The sequence below is a fragment of the Enhydra lutris genome, unplaced genomic scaffold (assembly GCF_002288905.1).
Source record: "Enhydra lutris kenyoni isolate GAN:26980312 unplaced genomic scaffold, ASM228890v2 scaffoldscaffold26, whole genome shotgun sequence".
NCBI classification, from domain to species: domain Eukaryota; kingdom Metazoa; phylum Chordata; class Mammalia; order Carnivora; family Mustelidae; genus Enhydra; species Enhydra lutris.
In genome coordinates, this window is record NW_019154110.1 from 2,522,420 (window position 1) to 2,540,084 (window position 17,665).

Below are 17,665 nucleotides of genomic sequence, written 5' to 3' on the forward strand. Positions count from 1 at the left end.
ACCAACTGAGCCACCCAGGCGTCCCTATTTTTTTTTTTTTAATTTTTTAAAGATTTTATTTATTTGAGAGACAGAGATCACAAGTAGGCAGAGAGGCAGGCAGAGAGAGGAGGAAGCAGGCCCCCCGCTGAGCAGAGAGCCCGATGCGGGACTCGATCCCAGGACCCTGAGATCATGACCTGAGCCGAAGGCAGAGGCTTTAACCCACTGAGCCACCCAGGTGCCCCTAATTTTTAATTTTTAATTTTTAAAAAAGATTGTTTATTTACTTATTTGACAGAGGGAGAGAGAGTACAAGCAGGGGGAGCAACAGAGGAAGAGGGAGAAGCAGGCTCCCTGCGGCGGGGCTCAATCCCAGGACCCTGGGACCATGACCCGAGTCGAAGGCAGATGCTTAACTGACTGAGCCACCCAGGCGCCCCTCTAACAGATTTTATAAATTAAAAAAATGTATTATACCTGAAACTAATATAATACTGTATGTTAACTGTACTGGAATTAAAAATTTAAAAATACTGTAAATGGTCCTCCTTTTCTGTTACATTTTCTAATTGATATTTGCTGGCTTTATAGAAAAGCCGTTTAGTTTTGTGTATTGATCTTGTATCCAGCCACTTTATCTCAATTCTTTTATTCTGTATTTCAGTTGATTTTCTTAGTTTTTCTTCATAAGTTACTGTATTCTCTATCTTTTCAATGTTAAAATCATTTTTGAAGGTTTATGTGTGCGCTGCTCTGTTGGCCAGAACCCCAACAGTATTCAACAGCAGCAGATTGGAATGAACGTGGTTCTTAAAATTGAAATAGAAGAAAACATATAAAGAGGAGCCAGTTGAGCCACAGATGCTGCATAAAGAAACAGTGGACTTGGAACACACAAAAGAAGGAAAGTGGCAGAGTCTTGACTAGCAAGTGCTTCCTGTCCTTCACATTGCAGTAGGATTTAAAACTTTCTGAATCCCAGGGAGCTGGGTGGTTCAGCTGGTTAAGCGGTTGAGTATCTGCCTTCGGCTCAGGTCCTAATCACGGGGTCCTGGGATCCAGCCCCACGTCGGGTTTCCTGCTCAGCTGGAAGCATGCTTCTCCCTCTCCCACTCCCCCTGCTTGTGTTCCCTCTCTTGCTGTCTGTCTCTCTCTGTCAAATAAATAAATACAATCTTAAAAAATAATAATAAAAATAAAACTTTCCGAATCCTTCTAAGACCTGTGCTGGGCAGCGCGGTCATGTTACCTCACAACATGGGAACTTGCTCTACCTCCAGGGTAAATGTATTTCAGTCTGGCCCCTAACTCAACAGTTTATTCAGCCTTTCGACTCACCATTAATAGTTTGTGATTTTGTGAGGTCGGTCACAGATGGGGGCAGTGACACTCAGCTGCTACATAAGCCTCGGCTAGCATGCTTGAGGCCAAGGTTCTGGTTGCTATGTATATAAGAAAGATCCCGACCCAAATAAGAAACTTACTTCCTTGTAACTAATTAGCTTCTTCTGCATTGTTTTTAGATTTTCAGCCATAATCTTGTTGAGAAGTCATTAAGTCTGGGGTGGAAATTGCCTGTGCGTGGTAAAAGACACTACAGACTTAGCTTTGCAAAGAATGGTTTCCTTCATTGCTTAAACAGGCACCAAGGGCCTACGTAATTACAGTTTCCTAAATAGGTTAATAGAGCTCAGCCTATAAAGAGCAAAAACTAGATAGTTACATAGCAGCTTGAGTTTCTATAGATATTATCACGCCCACTTTAAAGACATAAACCAAATGCTAATAAGGATGGGGCTCTTAACTATTTTTAAGTTTGAAGTTACCAGAACAGATGAAGACCTTGTCTATGTTTTTGTGCCAGGGTATATACATCTGTGCTCAAACCCACTCTCCCCCAGTTAAGAATTCCTTTCAAAACAAGTGATAACCCACTTTGAAAGATAATCTATAATAATCAAAAATCAAATTACTGGAGCACCTGGGTGGCTCAGTGGGTTAAAGCCTCTGCCTTCGGCTCAGGTCATGATCCCAGGGTCCTGGGATCGAGCCCTGCATCGGGCTCTCTGCTCAGCAGGGAGCCTGCTTCCGCCTCTCTCTCTATCTGCTTGCCTCTCTGCCTACTTGTGATCTTTGCCTGTCAAATAAATAAATAAATAATCTTTTAAAAATCAAATTACTTTTGATTTATTAAAAATGAAGTTTGTGGGGCGCCTCGGTGGCTCATTGGGTTAAAGCCTCTGCCTTCGGCTCGGGTTGTGATCCCGGGGTCCTGGGATCGAGCCCCGCATTGGGCTCTCTGCTCAGCAGGGAGCCTGCTTCCTCCTCTCTCTCTCTGTCTGCCTCTCTGCCTACTTGTGTTCTCAAATAAATAAAATCTTTAAATAAATAAATAAATAAATAAAATCTTTTAAAAAATGAAGTTTGTAAAGAATTTAATAACATTGGAAATACTTACAAGTGAAATATTATTCAAAATTAAGGCATGATCTCAATCAAAAATATAATAAATGCAGGGTGCCTGGGTGGCTCAGTGGGTGAAAGCCTCTGCCTTAGGCTCAGGTTGTGATTTCAGGTTCCTGGGATCGAGCCCCACATCGGGCTCCCTGCTCAGCGGGGAGCCTGCTTCCTCCTCTCTCTCTCTCTCTCTCTCTCTCTGCCTGCCTGCTACTTGTGAGCTCTGTCAAATAAATAAATAAGATCTTAAATATATATATATAATAAATGCATTTAAAGAAGACTGGGAAGAATTTTACCTGGGCGCCTGGGTGGCTCAGTCATTAAGTGTCTGCCTTTGGCTCATGTCGTGATCCTGGGGTCCTGGGATCGAGCCCCGCACTGGGCTCTTTGCTCAGCAGGGAACCTGCTTCTGCCTCTCCCATTCCCCCTGCTGTGTTCCCTCTCTTGTTGTGTCTCCCTCTCTCAAATAAATAAGTAAAATATTTTTTAAAAAAGAATTTTACCAAAATATTAGTACCTGAGAGTAATATCTCTCAGTGATGGCATTATTTGTGATGATTTTCCATAGTGGGCATGTTTTCTTTCTAACATATTTTTTTCCTGACATATTTTTTAAAAGAATTTATTTAGAGAGTGAACGTGAGGAGGAGGAGGGACAGAGGGAGAGAGAGAATCTCAAGCAGACTCCTTGCTGAGTGCAGAGCCTAATGCTGGGGCTCGATCTCATGACCCTGAGATCATGACCTGAGCCGGAATCAACAGTCACTTGTTTAACAGACTGAGCCACCCAGGCACCCCTGACATATTTTTTCATTAAAAAAAAAAAAAAAAAAAATACCATCAGAGTTTAGTTGAGTAAACAAAACAATCCTTCTACGGAATTATTTACGAGACATGAGGTCACTAAAAATTATTGATCTGATGATTTAGGAAGGCAGCTGAATTTGTTCACAGCAATTTGCTGGTTCTAACTCATTTCAAAGGTAATTTCCTTAATGGTTCAATGCCCTTGAATATTTTCTTAAACTTGAGTTTGGAAGTCACACTACTTTTAGTTAGGTGTGACTCTCTGCAGACAAGCAAATTTTTGCACTTACAGCAAAAGAAATAGGTGAGAGTGCCCTAAAAATACAAAGCAATACACAAAGGCAGGTACTATATAATCTGTTCTTTGTGTAAATTATGGTCTTTATTGACAGGGATCATTATCACTATGTACCAGAGCGAGGACTTCCCTGTGGTGCGCAGCTGTGGTCACTGTTTGTAGAAACCACGTGCTTGGGGTGTGACTGTGCCTCTTAGACTTAGAGTTTGCTTTTGCAAATAGTCCAGGATAAAACAGAGGAAGTGGCAGCCTGGAAGCTGGCTAAGGCCAGGCCTCGATCGTCTTCAATCCAATCCATGTTTACTGAGAAGTTTCAACAGCCAGTAACTGTGCTTCAGGGAACCAAGATAACGAAGGGTCCCTTGTCCCTGTCCAGCACATAGTTTACACATATTTCTGAAAATCTGTCATCTAACTCTTGTAACCACCCTGTGAGGTCAGTAGAGGAACCCATATCTTAGAGAGAGGTTAAGTAGTTTTCCCCACATCACCCAGCTTACGTGAAGCAGGGCCATCGCTGGAATTCGGGCCCCCTAACGCTCCCCGCTGCACTGTGTGTCATGGCTGCCTTCTGAACCGACAGGCCCTGCCTTGCCCCTTAGAGAGGCCCGCAGTCCAGAGGGGAAACATGTAGACAAATATCAGCGCCAGGTCACATTGACCAGGTATTCTTGTGGAGTGCAAACAGAATACAGGAGAAAGAGGAGAAAGTCAATTGATTAACTTGCCCCTGCCACATTCTGGCCTAAAAACAAGCCGCCTCCTTCCTTGTGCGGTAGAACTTCAAATGCAATATGGCTTTGGTTGGTTCCAGCCTAAAGGTTCCAGCTATTCCATAAAAGGCTGTCACTTCCTTCCTCTTTGTACACCTCCTTTTACCTTTCTCTGTGTCTCACAGTGCCTCCCTCTTGTCCCCTTGTTGTGAATTCCAGTTTCTGGATCCATCTCTCTGCTTGTTTTCCTGAGTCAAAGGAGCTGGATCGTACCCTTTTTATTCCCCGTAACTGTTCTGATCTCAGTCTTCTGACGGATCTTCCTGTGCTGTATCTCCATGTCTCCCATCATTTTATTTTCCTCCCTTGTTCTTCTTGCTCTGTCTCTGCTTCCAAAGCCTGTAATACAGAAATGAGGTGCAGTTCTAAGCAAAATAACTCTTTGCAGAATGGAGTTTCATTTTCTCTGTTATGATTTTTTTTTAAGTAAATGGGTGGCTAGAGACCTCCAAGGTCTCTCAGTCCTGGAGCTCGAAATGAGGAGGTCTCATGTGTGAATCTCAGTTGTTTTTCCTTGACGCCTTTTTCTGGATAGGAAGAAAATGTCCTTGATCAAGGGTAGCAGCCCGCACATTGCACCATCTTCTTGGCATTCACTTGGCTATTCTCAGAGTCTCGTAAAAGTAAATACGGTATTTTCAGTGTAAGTCTAGAGAAACCAGGGAGCAGAATGGGGAGAGTTCTGCTATCCTATCCCCTAATGTATCCAGATCAGGGTTTAAAGGAATGGGAGAGATAGGGTAGAAACCAGAGAAATCCCACCATGGCCCTCCCACACTTGGAGCTTGATCAGTTCCCATTCAAGGGAATTTTGTAAATGAGTTCTCACTTTGCAAGTGAATCTTCTCTTAACTAACATCTGGTAACCCCAACCTCACTCTCAAAATCCACCTAAGAGACAGATTTAAAACTCCTTAAATCCCAAGTCTACGAGATGAAATCACCCTGAACATCAGTCAGGAGCCCTGGGTTCTAACTTGAGCCTTGCCACGTCGTAGAGTGGTCTATCAGTTTACATTCGCTCCTCGATTTCTTCATCTATGAAAGGAAGTAGTATATTCACCTTCCTCACCAGGTCATTTTGAGAACCAAGTGAGATTAATATATGTGAAAGTGATTTGAAAAATTGTAAAGGCATATATAAATATGAAATGATATTAATAACAGCAGCATCAGAGCCCATAAAGTACAGTCCACACATTTAAATTTATGAGGAAACAATTAGGAACAGTGGTTATTAATCAGAAACTATGTTGTGAAAAACAACTACTCTTCCCTTGCTTATCAAGTTTGAAGGTAGTGTAGTCATTAAGCACACTGACCTTGAAGGCAGAAAGTAATGAGTTCAAATCCCAACTCTGCCACCAGCCAGGTGAACTTGGGCCAGTTTTTTTTTTTTTTTTTCATTGCTCTGGGTCTTTATTTTGCACACACACACACACACACACACACACACAAACACACACACACACAGAGAAGATAGATTCTTTGTGACCAATCCAATGAGATAATGCTTGTAAAATGTTTGATACAGTGCCTGCCACACAGTAAATATTAGCTTTGAAAAGTATCAATGTGGGGACGCCTGGGTGGCTCAGTTGGTTAAGCAGCTGTCTTCGGCTCAGGTCATGATCCCAGCGTCCTGGGATCGAGTCCCGCATCGGGCTCCTTGCTTGGCGGGGAGCCTGCTTCTCCCTTTACCTGTGCCTGCCATTCTGTCTGCCTGTGCTTGCTCTCTCTCCCTCTCTCTCTGACAAATAAATAAAAAAGAAAAGAAAAGAAAAGTATCAATGTTTCTTGAGCACTGGGAATGTGCCAGGCCTAACTTGGAAAACAAAATGAAAAGACATCGTCCTGTTTCAAAGAGCTAACAGTTAGTGATCTAGAGGGACATTTATAAATGTGCCCAAAAGAAACAGATAGATAGAAACCTTCCTGGAGAAGGAAACACAACTCAAAACTTTTGAAGGATGAGTAGAAGTTTCTGTTAAAAAGGCTTTGTCATTTGCCTAAGGGGTTGAAAAGCCAAGGCTCGTATTTATGCTTTTGGGCTTTCTGGTGATTCAAGCTTAACATTCTGGTGACAATGTGAGCCTGGTGTTGGAAACTGACTTGACTTGCTATTTTCTGTATGTGAAACCTATGTTGTTTTGTTTTCATTTCATAGACTCCTTAAGAGCTATACAGACAACTTCTTGCATAGGGACTAGATGGGTTCCCACGACTTAAAAGTGTTAGCATCCTTGGTCCGTCCACTGATCCCTAAGGAGAGAAGGCAGGGAAGACTGGTAACCACTTATCCCTCTGGAAAAGCTGGAGCTGGAGGTGGTTGGGATAAATAGGTAGGGAATAGAAAGCGGAATGCATAAGCATTTGTTTTGGAGACCATGAAAAGTTTTCACTTAGCTGTCCTTTGTCCACATGCAAATGTGAAAATACAGAAAGCTTTGTATTTGCCGGATATCTTGCTACCATACTGAAGTGCCTTTTTCAGTTCACCAAGTATGTTAGCAGTGAATTTTGGAGTTAGAGATGTTACCCTAATTGGAAGAAATTTCAGATTTTCCTTCGGGTATTCTGTTTCCTTAATGTTGATTAAATCCCTCAACAATATGTAAGATGTTAAAAGCTGTGTTTATGTCTGCTTCTACATCAGTAACTGCCGTGTTAGAGAAATGTAATTGGCATCTAATTGCAATCATCTGTTATCTTTTAAAAGTCACAGAATCGTAAGAATTTAGAACTGGAAGAACCTTAAAGAGCTTTTGGTTTAGCCTCTTCCTTTCACAAATCAGTAAACAGTGGCTCAGAGAGGCTGAGCCCCACTGTTTCAGACAGTCCTCTTACAGGGCTTTCCTCAGGATTTTGCATGGTGATGATAGGCAGAGACCCACAGAGCCTTCCAATCGCAGTAAGCATAAGTGAATTGAGTGTCCCCCCATCCTCAGGCCCATGTTAGCTGAGGATGATAGAGACCAAAGCAAAGTAAAACGTTGGGAAGTCCCAAGAGGGAGAGAAGCCAGTAATGTTGAAGCTACTGTATTGGTCCACGTGACTGGTGTTGAGCGAAGATGACTCGTTTCCAACCCATTCAGGTTTGCGGCACCTGGATGGAGCACTTTCAAAAAAGAAAACGTTGTCATCAGTCCCGGAGACTGCGTAGGATCTTGACCCGAAGGCGAGAGGCAGTACCGCGGTGCTGCAGAAAGTCTGCAGACCCGGTATTCTACCTCGCTAGGCGGATGGAGAGAGGGGCTGCTGGGTTCTGTAGCATGATTTAGAGCTTTGAGGAGCGACCCCCGCCCCCTCTGGAGGAACTGCACCAGTTGGCAGGACGCGGAAAAGCCATCTGTGTCCTACAGAGGGATCATTTCCTTAAGACTCCCGTTTGGACGCAAAAGTGCTTGGTAGATAAGCCAGGCGGGCATGGCCGCAAGCCCGCCCGTCCTCTCCTTCCTTCTGCCAAAGAGAGATGCCCGGGCCCGACGCGGAGGGCTCGCCCACCATCGGGGGAGGTGTGGGGCTCGGCCGAAGGCATCTTTTTCCCGGGCTTTCTCGGGGCCTCCTCCATGCCGCCGCCTTCGCCTGGGGCTGGGAAGCCAAGGAGGGCAGTGGGGGCAGGTGCGGGGCGTCCCGTCGGTCGGGTCGGTCCCGCCGGGAGGGGGACGCGTCCGCGGTGACGGAACAGAAGCCCGGGAAGCCTCGGCCCCTCCGCGGCCGCTCGGAAGGCTCGTGCGGGGCGCGGCGTCGGCGCCTTCGGAACCTCCGGGGCCGCAGCTCGCCGCCGCCGCCGCCCGCTCTCCGGCCGGCCGGGGGAACCCGGGGAAGCCTCGCGGCCCAGGGGCGGCGGCGGCGAGACCCCGCCCCGCCCGGCCGGCCCGCGCCTATCGCGGCTGCCGGCCTGGTCACGCGGAGAGTGGCGCTGCGGGCTCGGGGCCAGCGCCCGGCGGCTGCCGGAGTCGCCGCGGGGCCGGAGCAGGAGCCGGGGCGGGGGCGGAGGGCGGAGGGTAGAAATAGGGCCGGGCGGGCCGCGCCAGTCCGGGAGTCGCGCAGAGCCGACCTGAGCCACGCCGAGGGCGCCGAGTGCGGCGACCGACCCCCGGAGCACCCATGCTGCTGACGCTGGCCTCGGGCTCGCTCTTCTTCCCGGGGCTCTTCGCACTCTGCACCTGGGGGCTGCGGCGTGCGCGGCCCGCCTGGAGCGACTCCGACTGCGTGATGATCAGCACCAGGTAGGGGCGAGGCCGGGCGCCGTCCGCCCCACCCGGCCGCGCGCTGGCTGCCCGCCGCCCCGACCCGCCGGCGCCCGCCCCTGCGCCGCGCCGAGGGCGGAAAAGGGGGGCGACAGGAAGCGAGGGGGCTGCTTCCCTGGTGCCTTGCCCCTCCGGGGCGCTGGCCGGAGCTCTCGGAAGACCCCGGCGTCCTCCCGGGGAGGGAGAGAGGGAGGAGGATGGAGGGCGCCCACGCGGGTCAGGACCGGGCGGGAAGCGGCTGGTCCACGTCTGCCTTCTGCTTTGCGGTCGGGAGCGCGGCGGCGGCCGGAGGCTCTCCCTCACCGCCCCGGCAGCCTAGGGGAGAGGCAGGTTGAAGGCTCTGGGCTTTATGCTGTCCGCTGGACTGGATCCCCCCCCCCCCCTTTTCTTTTCTACCGCACGTTAGGCTGGTTTCTTCAGTGCAGGCTGTGTTGGCCACCGGGTCAGGGATCGTCATCATCCGTTCCTGTAGCGACGTGATCACGGACAGGTAACATCCAATGCCAGGTGGAAGCACCAATGACAGCGCTGAACTTTTTCGAAGTTTTCACGTTTGAGTGGCTCCCAGGCGCTAGTCCTTTATCAGCACATGCGGTTAGGTAGCTGATGGGAGAATCCCAGCCCCATAATGAGCCCCTCCTCTCTCTTTACCTCTTTCAGCCTCGCCCACTTCAGAGAAAGTAAACTGAAGACGTGCTAGAGAATGACAGGGTCTGAGTCTGATTTAAGGTGGCCCACTGATTCAAGTTCTTTATGAGCCACCTAAGTGTGAGAATTATTTGGAGTGGGGGTCTGGCCTTTAGGTCTTTTAAATGATTTCACTAGATCCCTGCTCTGGAGCATTCTTTGGCCAAGGGTGGTTAGCAGAGACCCTCGGTGGAAAGGGACAAATCCACCAACCCTTTCCTTACAAGGGCTGCTCCCGTGTTTCCTCTGGATTTGCTAAAGGCAATGAAAAAAGGTTTCTAGGGCTTTCAGGAAACTGACCTGTACCTGAATTACAGCTCAGTCCCCAGGCAGGTCAGGAAATGTGCATCCAGTGAAACAAATCATAAAGACCGGTCTACTTTGTATAGTGTTTAGACCTGGGCAGTTGTGCCCCCACCCCAGCTTTTTCTAAAAAGCCATTGTTTTCACCTGTCTTCCTAGAACCACTCTTACTTTCTCTTCCTTAAAGAGTGGTAGTCAAATGTGCAAGGAATGTCTCATAGCCTTTCCTAGTCCCTTTCTTGTCGATTCTGCAAAGTGTCCTGGTTTTTACCAGTTGAGCGTGGAAAGGGATGGGAGCAGGAGTGGGGTATCCATTTCTCTGTGGTCTGCAAATTTCGTGTCTGAATCTTGGGATTAGTCCTGCTGTTGTGACTTTTGTGCTTTCCTTCCTGTGCCTCTTTTAAACAAAACCAGCTACTGGCAATGAATGATAGATGCCGAGAGAAAATAGTTCAGTTGATCTTGACTGCATATACCAAAGGCTAACAGCATTTGCTTGGCTGGGTTCAATTTTTTATTTTCATTGAGCATTTTCTTTTTTCTTTTCTTTTTTTTTTTTTAAGATTTTATTTATTTATTTGACAGACAGAGATCACAGGTAGGCAGAGAGGCAGGCAGAGAGAGGAAGGGAAGCAGGCTCCCTGCCGAGCAGAGAGCCCGATGCGGGGCTCCATCCCAGGACCCTGGGATCATGACCTGAGCCGAAGGCAGAGGCTTTAACCCACTGAGCCACCCAGGCGCCCCTCATTGAACATTTTCTGATCATGCAACAAATTATCTCACTGTTCCCACTCTGTCACATTAAGCTTGAAATCAGCCTCTTTTACAAAGATTAAAGTGACAACTGTGACTTTGCAGTATTTTTTTGAGCTGATATGAGGGCAGGCATTGGGCAGCCACTATATATTTCAGAAGATGTTTGCACACCGTTAGTTCTGTAGCACCCCTGTTGTGTCTTCCCCTCAGAAGCTCTGTTTTTAGTGGCTGGATCATGGTGGCACACCTGAGTTTGGTTTTCAGGTTCCTCCTTTTCTATATCTTTATGCCTTAGATTCGCTGGTCACAAAATGGAGACAGACACGTCTCTGTGCCCTCTGCCTTTGCATGTATGTATAAGCATGTTTTAAAGGCACCTAGATCATCTTGGGGGAAAAAAAAAGGCCTTTTGGTTTTCGTATATTGTACACTCAAATATTTTTCTATCGTATGCCTTTTCTTCCTTTTTTAAAAAGATCTTACATACTTGAGAGAGAGTATACGTGCTTCTGCACTCAAGCAGAGGGAGGGCAGAGGGAGAAGTAGACTCTTCCCAGAGCAGGGAACCCAACATGGGACTCCAGCCCAGGACCCTGAGATCATGACCTGAGCTGAAGGGAGATGCTTAATCGTCTGAGCCACCCAGGCGTCCCTATTATATGCTTTTCCATTTTATGTCTTCAATATGTATTTATAAATCCCCCCAAATTATATCATAATGTGGTGTGGGACCAGAGATTTCAGGAGATTCTTAAAGGAGTCCAGATACCCAAAAGGGCTAAAAATCCTGTGCAGTTTTAGCAGTTTAAGCACTTATATTTGGATAGTGCTTTTTACATTTAAAAGGACATTCACACTTCTAGTTTTTTAATCCACACAAGAACTTTGTCAGGGAAGGAAAAAACAAGAATTATTATCTTGATGCTACAAAGAAAGTTAAGTCCCCGGCTGGTGACAGTTAAGATTATAATCCAGACCTCTTGTTGATAAGTTTTTGGAGAGTCCTGCCTATCAGCCACAATTTCACATCGTATTGAATCGGTTGTGCAAAATATCAAAATCCCAGGCACCTCTGGAGGGGAGGGGTCAGTTGCATTTCAGCTAAGCTTAGTAGTTCTTCATAGTTATTGTGCTTGGAATTGCTTCAAAAAAGCAACTGGAGGGGCGCCTGGGTGGCTCAGTGGGTTAAAGCCTCTGCCTTCGGCTCAGGTCATGATCCCAGGGTCCTGGGATCGAGCCCCGCATTGGGCTCTCTGCTCCACAGGGAGCCTGCTTCCTCCTCTCTCTCTGCCTGCTTCTCTGCCTGCTTGTGATCTCTGTCTGTCAAATAAATAAAATCTTTAAAAAAAAAAAAAAGAAAGAAAGAAAGCAACTGGAGGCCGTAGATGAGCAGTAGAATAAATATTGCCATATCTTTGTTGCCCAAATGGAACCTGGCTGAGGAATTCACATGCACATCTAGTATATTTGCCATTACTTACTCGTGTGCCTGTTTCATTGCTTCTTAATGATACAGTCATGCCGTGAGAAGTGTGGACTCGTTCAGGAATAGAAATTTGAATGGCACCCTCTCTGGAATATATTGCTAGTGTTGCAGTTCAGTGGGCTGGCTTCTTAGGAAATCACTGGAAACAGTTAAAAATACAAACTTGAGCTTGTGAGGCCATGCAGGTAGAGGCTCTGGGGAGTAGAGTCCTTTACCAGCACTGCAGGTGATTCTGGGGTTCAGGTAGTTTGAAAACCATGAAACTAAACTGTTTCTTCTCGCTGACTCAGGGGTGCTCAGTGAAAATGTGCCAATTGAATGAAGTTAATCCTTCTCAGCGAGAGTGTATGATTTCTGTTTTGATTTTCTCCTTTTTCTGTAGAATTATTTCTCATTTGGGAACAAAATGGTAGACATTGGAGACTTTCCTTCTAATCTGCTCTGGGCTTGTGATAAACAGTCAGTTTAGACTCCGCAAATATGGAATCAACCCCTTTGGGCAAGTAAAGGGGAATGCTGTCTTTTGTCCTAGCTTCTCTGCTCGTATCTGACTGCTGTAAAGTAGTCCTTGAGCTCCGGGCTCCTTTCCAGATGTATTTTTCTTAATGAGTGGAATTGGGATTAGCCACAGAATTACCCACATAATTACCCACGCAGTTACCCACGGTCAGGGTAGCTTCCCAGAAACTCCTGAAAGTGGGGTTGCAAGCAAATATGTGAGGAAACTCCCAACTATTGAGCAACTAAGTAGAGTTAAACCGGAAATATTGGATTGGGCCTTTGGGACACCTCTGAACAAGTTTCTTGGTGGGGCTAATGAATCATTTGTAGAGATATCTGTATCAAAGTTAGCTTTTATCAGAAAATGCATTCGAAAGGGCTAAATCAGGGAAATGGCGACAGCTGGTTACTGAAACACCTGGTGCTGAGTGAGTCCCAGCTTTCTGCCTCTGACACCTAGTAATTGGCCCTGTACCTGGGAGAAAAATCTTCACTTGCCTTATTTATCACTGTCAGAGTCTCCCTTGTAAAGCGTTTGGAGTGAAAATAGCCGGTTAGGTACAAAACTGACATCTGTCCTCATCTCATGGACTGTTCATACGCTTTCTTTTAGGCACTGGCTTGCCCGAGAGTATGTCTGGTTCTTGATTCCGTACATGGTCTATGACTCCTACGCTATGTACCTCTGTGAGTGGTACCGGACCAGAGACCAGAACCGCGGACACTCCCTCGCCACCTTCCGAAACTTCCTGTGTAAAAACCGCCTCATGATCACACACCACGCAGTCATTCTGTTTGTCCTTGTGCCAGTTGCCCAGGTATGGCCTTCCCAGACAGCCGACAGCCAACTCGGTCCCTCGTCTCCTCCTTATACCGGATGTCTTTGACCAGTACTTAGGAGCCTGGATTGTCCCTCTTTCTTTCCCCTTCCTCCCACACCCACTGTCCTGTGCCCACTGCTTCCCTGGTAAAGCCTCCCCGGCAGATACTGTGGGGGGGGGGAATGCAATCTGCAATGTCACTGATCCTCCCTACCAGCACTGTCCTTTATGCAGTCCCCTAGCCCTCTATGATTCCCTGGCTCTGTCAGAGGCCCTGTCTTTAGTTTATACAATATAAAAACAGCATACAATACAATACAAAACAACATACAGATTTTTTTTTTTTTTAAGATTTTATTTATTTGACAGAGATCACAAGTAGGCAGAGAGGCAGGCAGATACAGGAGGAAGCAGGCTCCCTGCCGAGCAGAGAGCCCGTTGTGGGGCCGGATCCCAGGACCCTGGGACCATGACTTGAGCTGAAGGCAGAGGCTTAACCCACTGAGCCACCCAGGTGACCCCAGATTGTTTTTAAAAAAAATGAGAGTAGCTCATAGTTAGAGCTGGTGATGAGCTCTAACGTTGTCAGAGAGTACTTTATGTGCTATGTTGATGTCGCAAAAACCCACTCTCAAAGCAGAGAGCCTTAGAATTTCTCCTTGGGTCCATTTGCCCATCCCCCACTCCCCCCCCCCACCGCCCTGAGTGAGAGACGGGAATGCAGAAAGGAAATTAGTAATTCCTAAGTGCCTACCAGGTGACAGCTTCTGGACTGCAAAGCTCATCGCTTTCTACTAATAATTGGAAGTATTAGAAATGACAATTAGATATTCTCCGCCCTATACCAGAGATGAAGCAGCTGGGGCTCTAAGAGCTTATTTATTGTGGTAGTAAGTAACAGAGTGGTCCTTCTCCACTATCCTATTTTTTTCTGACAGATAAAAGGAGTGGTGGGAGTACATTACACTCATAACAAAGATTCTCCTGGTTGCTCTGGGACCCTGACATCTAGCACAGGGCCTGGCACATATTTTGTTGAACTAAACTGGCCAAGTGCCCTTGGCATGACTAAGTTAGATACCCAAAAGTAGGCTACAGGGTTCCTTCCGGCTGACATTGGATTTCAGAAAAAGCTTGGTGTGTGATGCGATCCCCTGTCCTCTGAGTTGCCTCTGGATCCAAGGGGGTTTGACTCTCCAAGCCCTACTGCTGTGGAAGCTGAAGACTGTCAACCAGGTCTCTACTCGCTCCTCTAGCATTGCCCTTTCCCTTCACAGTCTCATGGTTACCCTGTCCAGTAGCCCTCGTTAGAATGTTCCTTCTGGTGGTTCCTTACCCTCTAGTTCTTATTTCCCTTTCTTTCCTTTTTCTTCTGTAGAGGCTCAGGGGAGACCTGGGGGACTTCTTTGTCGGCTGCATCTTTATGGCAGAACTGAGCACTCCGTTTGTGTCGCTGGGCCGAGTCCTGATTCAGGCACGTATGGATGACGGGGCTGTGGTGGTGGGAGGAAGCTGGCCCGCGGCTGACTGGGGGTGTGTGGGAATCCCATAGCGCTAGGAATGGTGGGACAGGACACCCTTCAACAGATGCAAAGGTCAGTTGGTTTTCTGAGCCTGTGGGGGTGACATTGTACTTTTGATTCACATTTGATACAGTTTTTTAGGTATTTCTTCCTGGCCACAGATTTGTTTTGTTTTGTTGTTCTTGTTGTTAAATCCACTGTTCTTGTGTGCCTCTTGGCTGGGTGGCTTAGGCCAAGTTCATATCACTGTAGGAAAAACTTCGAGCCTGTGTGCACACAGAAAGAGAGCAGCACTCAGCCAGCTTTGCCACACGTGTCAGAAGACCGGATGTGTGGCTATTGTGCCGTGGGCCTTGGGCCGGTCGCTCCCGGAAAGCACGGAAGGCATGGTGTGGCGCTAACGGCCCTCTCCTCCCCTTCCTTCTGCAGCTGAAGCAGCAGCACACCCTTCTGTACAAAGTGAACGGAATCCTCACGCTGACCACCTTCCTTTCCTGTCGGATCCTCCTTTTCCCTTTCATGTACTGGTCCTATGGCCAACAGCAGGGACTAAGCCTACTCCAGGTGCCATCCCGTATCCCCTTCTACTGCAATGTGGCCAATGGCTTCCTCATCGCTCCCCAGATCTACTGGTTCTCTCTGCTGTGCAAGAAGGCAACCCGGCTCTTTGACAGCCTCCCAGCCAAAAAGGATGGCTAAGTGCTCCTGGGGATCAGGCAGTGAGGGTGCTGCCTCACGCTCACTGCCGCCTCCACGCAGTATTCCCACGGACCAGACTGTGCCCTGGCTGGCCTCAGGCTTTTGGGTATTGATGAGCAGCTGGGTTTAAGTTTTTCTAAAGGATAGTCATCTGATCTCCCTCTTCTAACCTGCCCCTTTGGCCAAAGCATTTTTTTCTAAGTAACAGTGATTGGATCCTGTCAGACCTCCACTGGCAGCAAGGTGGTTTTAATGAAAAGCCCAAGGATCCCTCCTTGGGTCTTACCTCAAGGGTTCTGGGAGGTAGAAGCATGGGGTGTGGAGACACGTAGACCAGGGTGCTAAGTGTCCAGGCACCTGCCTGGCCCGAATATTGGCGGCTACCCACCTTTCCTACCACTCAGGGCAGCATCTATACTCACTGGGCCAGCAGTAGCAAGTGACGAACTCGGTTCTTGAAATACGTTCTTGTGATGTTGGCCTGGGAAAATCATTGTGGGTAGGTACTTTTTTACTGTTTACTAGGTAACTCATCCTGTCACCCACGTGCCAACGTTGAATTCCCGTGTCCACTGACTTCCATTCAGAAGTCTCCCTGGCAGGGGAGCAAGAAGCGGGGAAGGGAACACTTGAGGGGGTCGGGAGGCCGATGGGTCTGCGCCACTGCAGGCTGATGTGGGAAGACTAATGTCAAACTTGTGAGCTTGCTGTCCCGTCACAAATCCTATTACTTTCTTATGTCCCCTCAAACCCAGCTGTCATCACGTCCACACGCGCAGGATGCTGCTGTTAAAACTGCAGGGGTAAAGGGACGTGGTGCCTAGCAAGCTCTTTCCCAGGTAACCCCCCACTTTGACACTGTCCTTTTCATAGGATGTGGAAACGGGCTTCTGTATCCTAAACCGTGAGAGGTATCCTCCAGGCTGCCTCCTGCTAAGCCAGAGCTTCTGTTACAAAGCCTGTTCCCGAAGAAGCGTACTGCCACCTTGCCGCAGAAGGCTGGGGAACAAGAGTGCAAGAGCGTCCTGGCCAAAACATGTCCTGTGGACTGACCCATCTACCATTTGCAGATAGGATCCTCTGGTGCCAACACTAATTGTTCCTTATCCACTAGGATGGGTTTTTAGAAACTGCTACCATGAAGTTTTGTTTTTCAAATGGTAGTAAAAATCTAGAAGTTTTAAAGTGCCTTTTAACTCACTGTTGTCCATGAACTTGCAAAGTACTGAGTATGTAACAGTGTCTCAAATTCTATTTGTCTTTAATGGGTGCCATTTAAAAAATGTCAAATGCTGTAATTTTTTTTTTTTACCGGTTTTGTTTACTGTCAGTCTGTCTTTATAAATCACCCCTGTGGTGATTAAAGTGCACTAATATTTCCCAGCTTCTTCTCATTTGTGAAATACATCAGTATCGACTTCTCTTCACACCCATCCTGTGACCTGACTGGAATCCCTGCTGTGAGCTCTGGCTTCTGGTCTGTGTTCACATCCACCACGCAACTGGCAGAAGTGGGGGTGTGGCAGGGTGTGGTCACACCTTCAGCATTCAGGAGGGCCTAGCTCATACCTTCCTCTACCATGTTCCTGGGGTCCCAGGAGTACCTCATCAGGTCCTAGAGTTCAAGGCCAGTGGTCAGGCAGCTCTTGGCATGATCTCCCCTTCCTATGTGAATCCCAGTAAGGAGCTGGGAGGGAGCCAGAATAATGCTTTATTGTGAGGGAGGGATAAGCATATGAAAGCGATGGGGCATATCCTTTTTCCCTCCTTGCCTCTCAAACACCTCTACAAACAGTTCTCCTAGTTCTGTGGTAGACATTGGACACATTAAAGGTCCCAAATTTAAGCCCATGTACACCACTGCCTGCTGCCACTCCATCTTGAAAACCATGACAGCCTCCCCCAGGCATAAGATAATTATACCCAGCCTTTAAACCCATCTCTGGTGTTTACCAGACTGTTTTATAAAACAGCCCCTCCCGCATCCACTAAATGGAGCTCAAACTCCATGGCAGAAGTCCTCCATTCAGAACACACCCGCTTTCTTGGGTGTGGGTTATTAGTCTACTCCCTGACAACTCTTCTTGGTCCAGTGTTCTTTTTACAGTGGGGCAGGCCTTTTGGGTTCACAAACCACAAGGCCAACTGGTGGCAGAAGAGTTTTTTTCCCTTGCTGCCCTTGCTAAGACACCAAAAAGGGACTCTTGAAGAGGCTTTCAGTGGAAAAGAACATATACCTTGTCATTTTTCCACTTGGGTAGTTTCACCTTTGGACTTCTTTGCTGAATTCTAGGATGGGTAAGTCCAGTTATGAAC

General features: G+C 47.4%; 2 protein-coding genes across 3 annotated transcripts; both read left to right on the plus strand.

Moving 5' to 3' along the window:
* Nucleotides 1–7,792: 7,792 nt before the first annotated feature.
* Nucleotides 7,793–8,384, plus strand: LOC111151425. The gene is made up of 2 exons (XM_022509418.1): nucleotides 7,793–8,327; nucleotides 8,374–8,384. The coding sequence occupies exons 1-2, from the start codon at nucleotides 7,793–7,795 to the stop codon at nucleotides 8,382–8,384; spliced, it is 546 nt and encodes a 181-aa protein (XP_022365126.1).
* Nucleotides 8,385–8,388: 4 nt separating this feature from the next.
* On the plus strand, nucleotides 8,389–16,714 carry LOC111151806 (family with sequence similarity 57 member A). Of its 2 annotated transcripts, XM_022510015.1 has the most exons (5): nucleotides 8,389–8,552; nucleotides 8,980–9,063; nucleotides 12,920–13,124; nucleotides 14,506–14,601; nucleotides 15,080–16,714. In XM_022510015.1, the coding sequence occupies exons 1-5, from the start codon at nucleotides 8,431–8,433 to the stop codon at nucleotides 15,347–15,349; spliced, it is 777 nt and encodes a 258-aa protein (XP_022365723.1). In that variant the 5' UTR covers nucleotides 8,389–8,430; the 3' UTR covers nucleotides 15,350–16,714. The 2 variants fall into 2 exon arrangements, with proteins under 2 accessions (XP_022365723.1, XP_022365724.1); XM_022510016.1 differs by lacking the exon at nucleotides 14,506–14,601.
* Nucleotides 16,715–17,665: the final 951 nt, after the last annotated feature.

Coding starts and splice junctions, on each gene's coding strand:
- LOC111151425 (XM_022509418.1), top strand. CDS start 7,793: ATGCCCGGGCCCGACGCGGAGGGCTCGCCCACCATCGGGGGAGGTGTG.
- LOC111151806 (XM_022510015.1), top strand. CDS start 8,431: ATGCTGCTGACGCTGGCCTCGGGCTCGCTCTTCTTCCCGGGGCTCTTC. Junction 8,553..8,979: donor TGCGTGATGATCAGCACCAG/GTAGGGGCGAGG, acceptor ACCGCACGTTAG/GCTGGTTTCTTCAGTGCAGG. Junction 14,602..15,079: donor TGGGCCGAGTCCTGATTCAG/GCACGTATGGAT, acceptor TTCCTTCTGCAG/CTGAAGCAGCAGCACACCCT.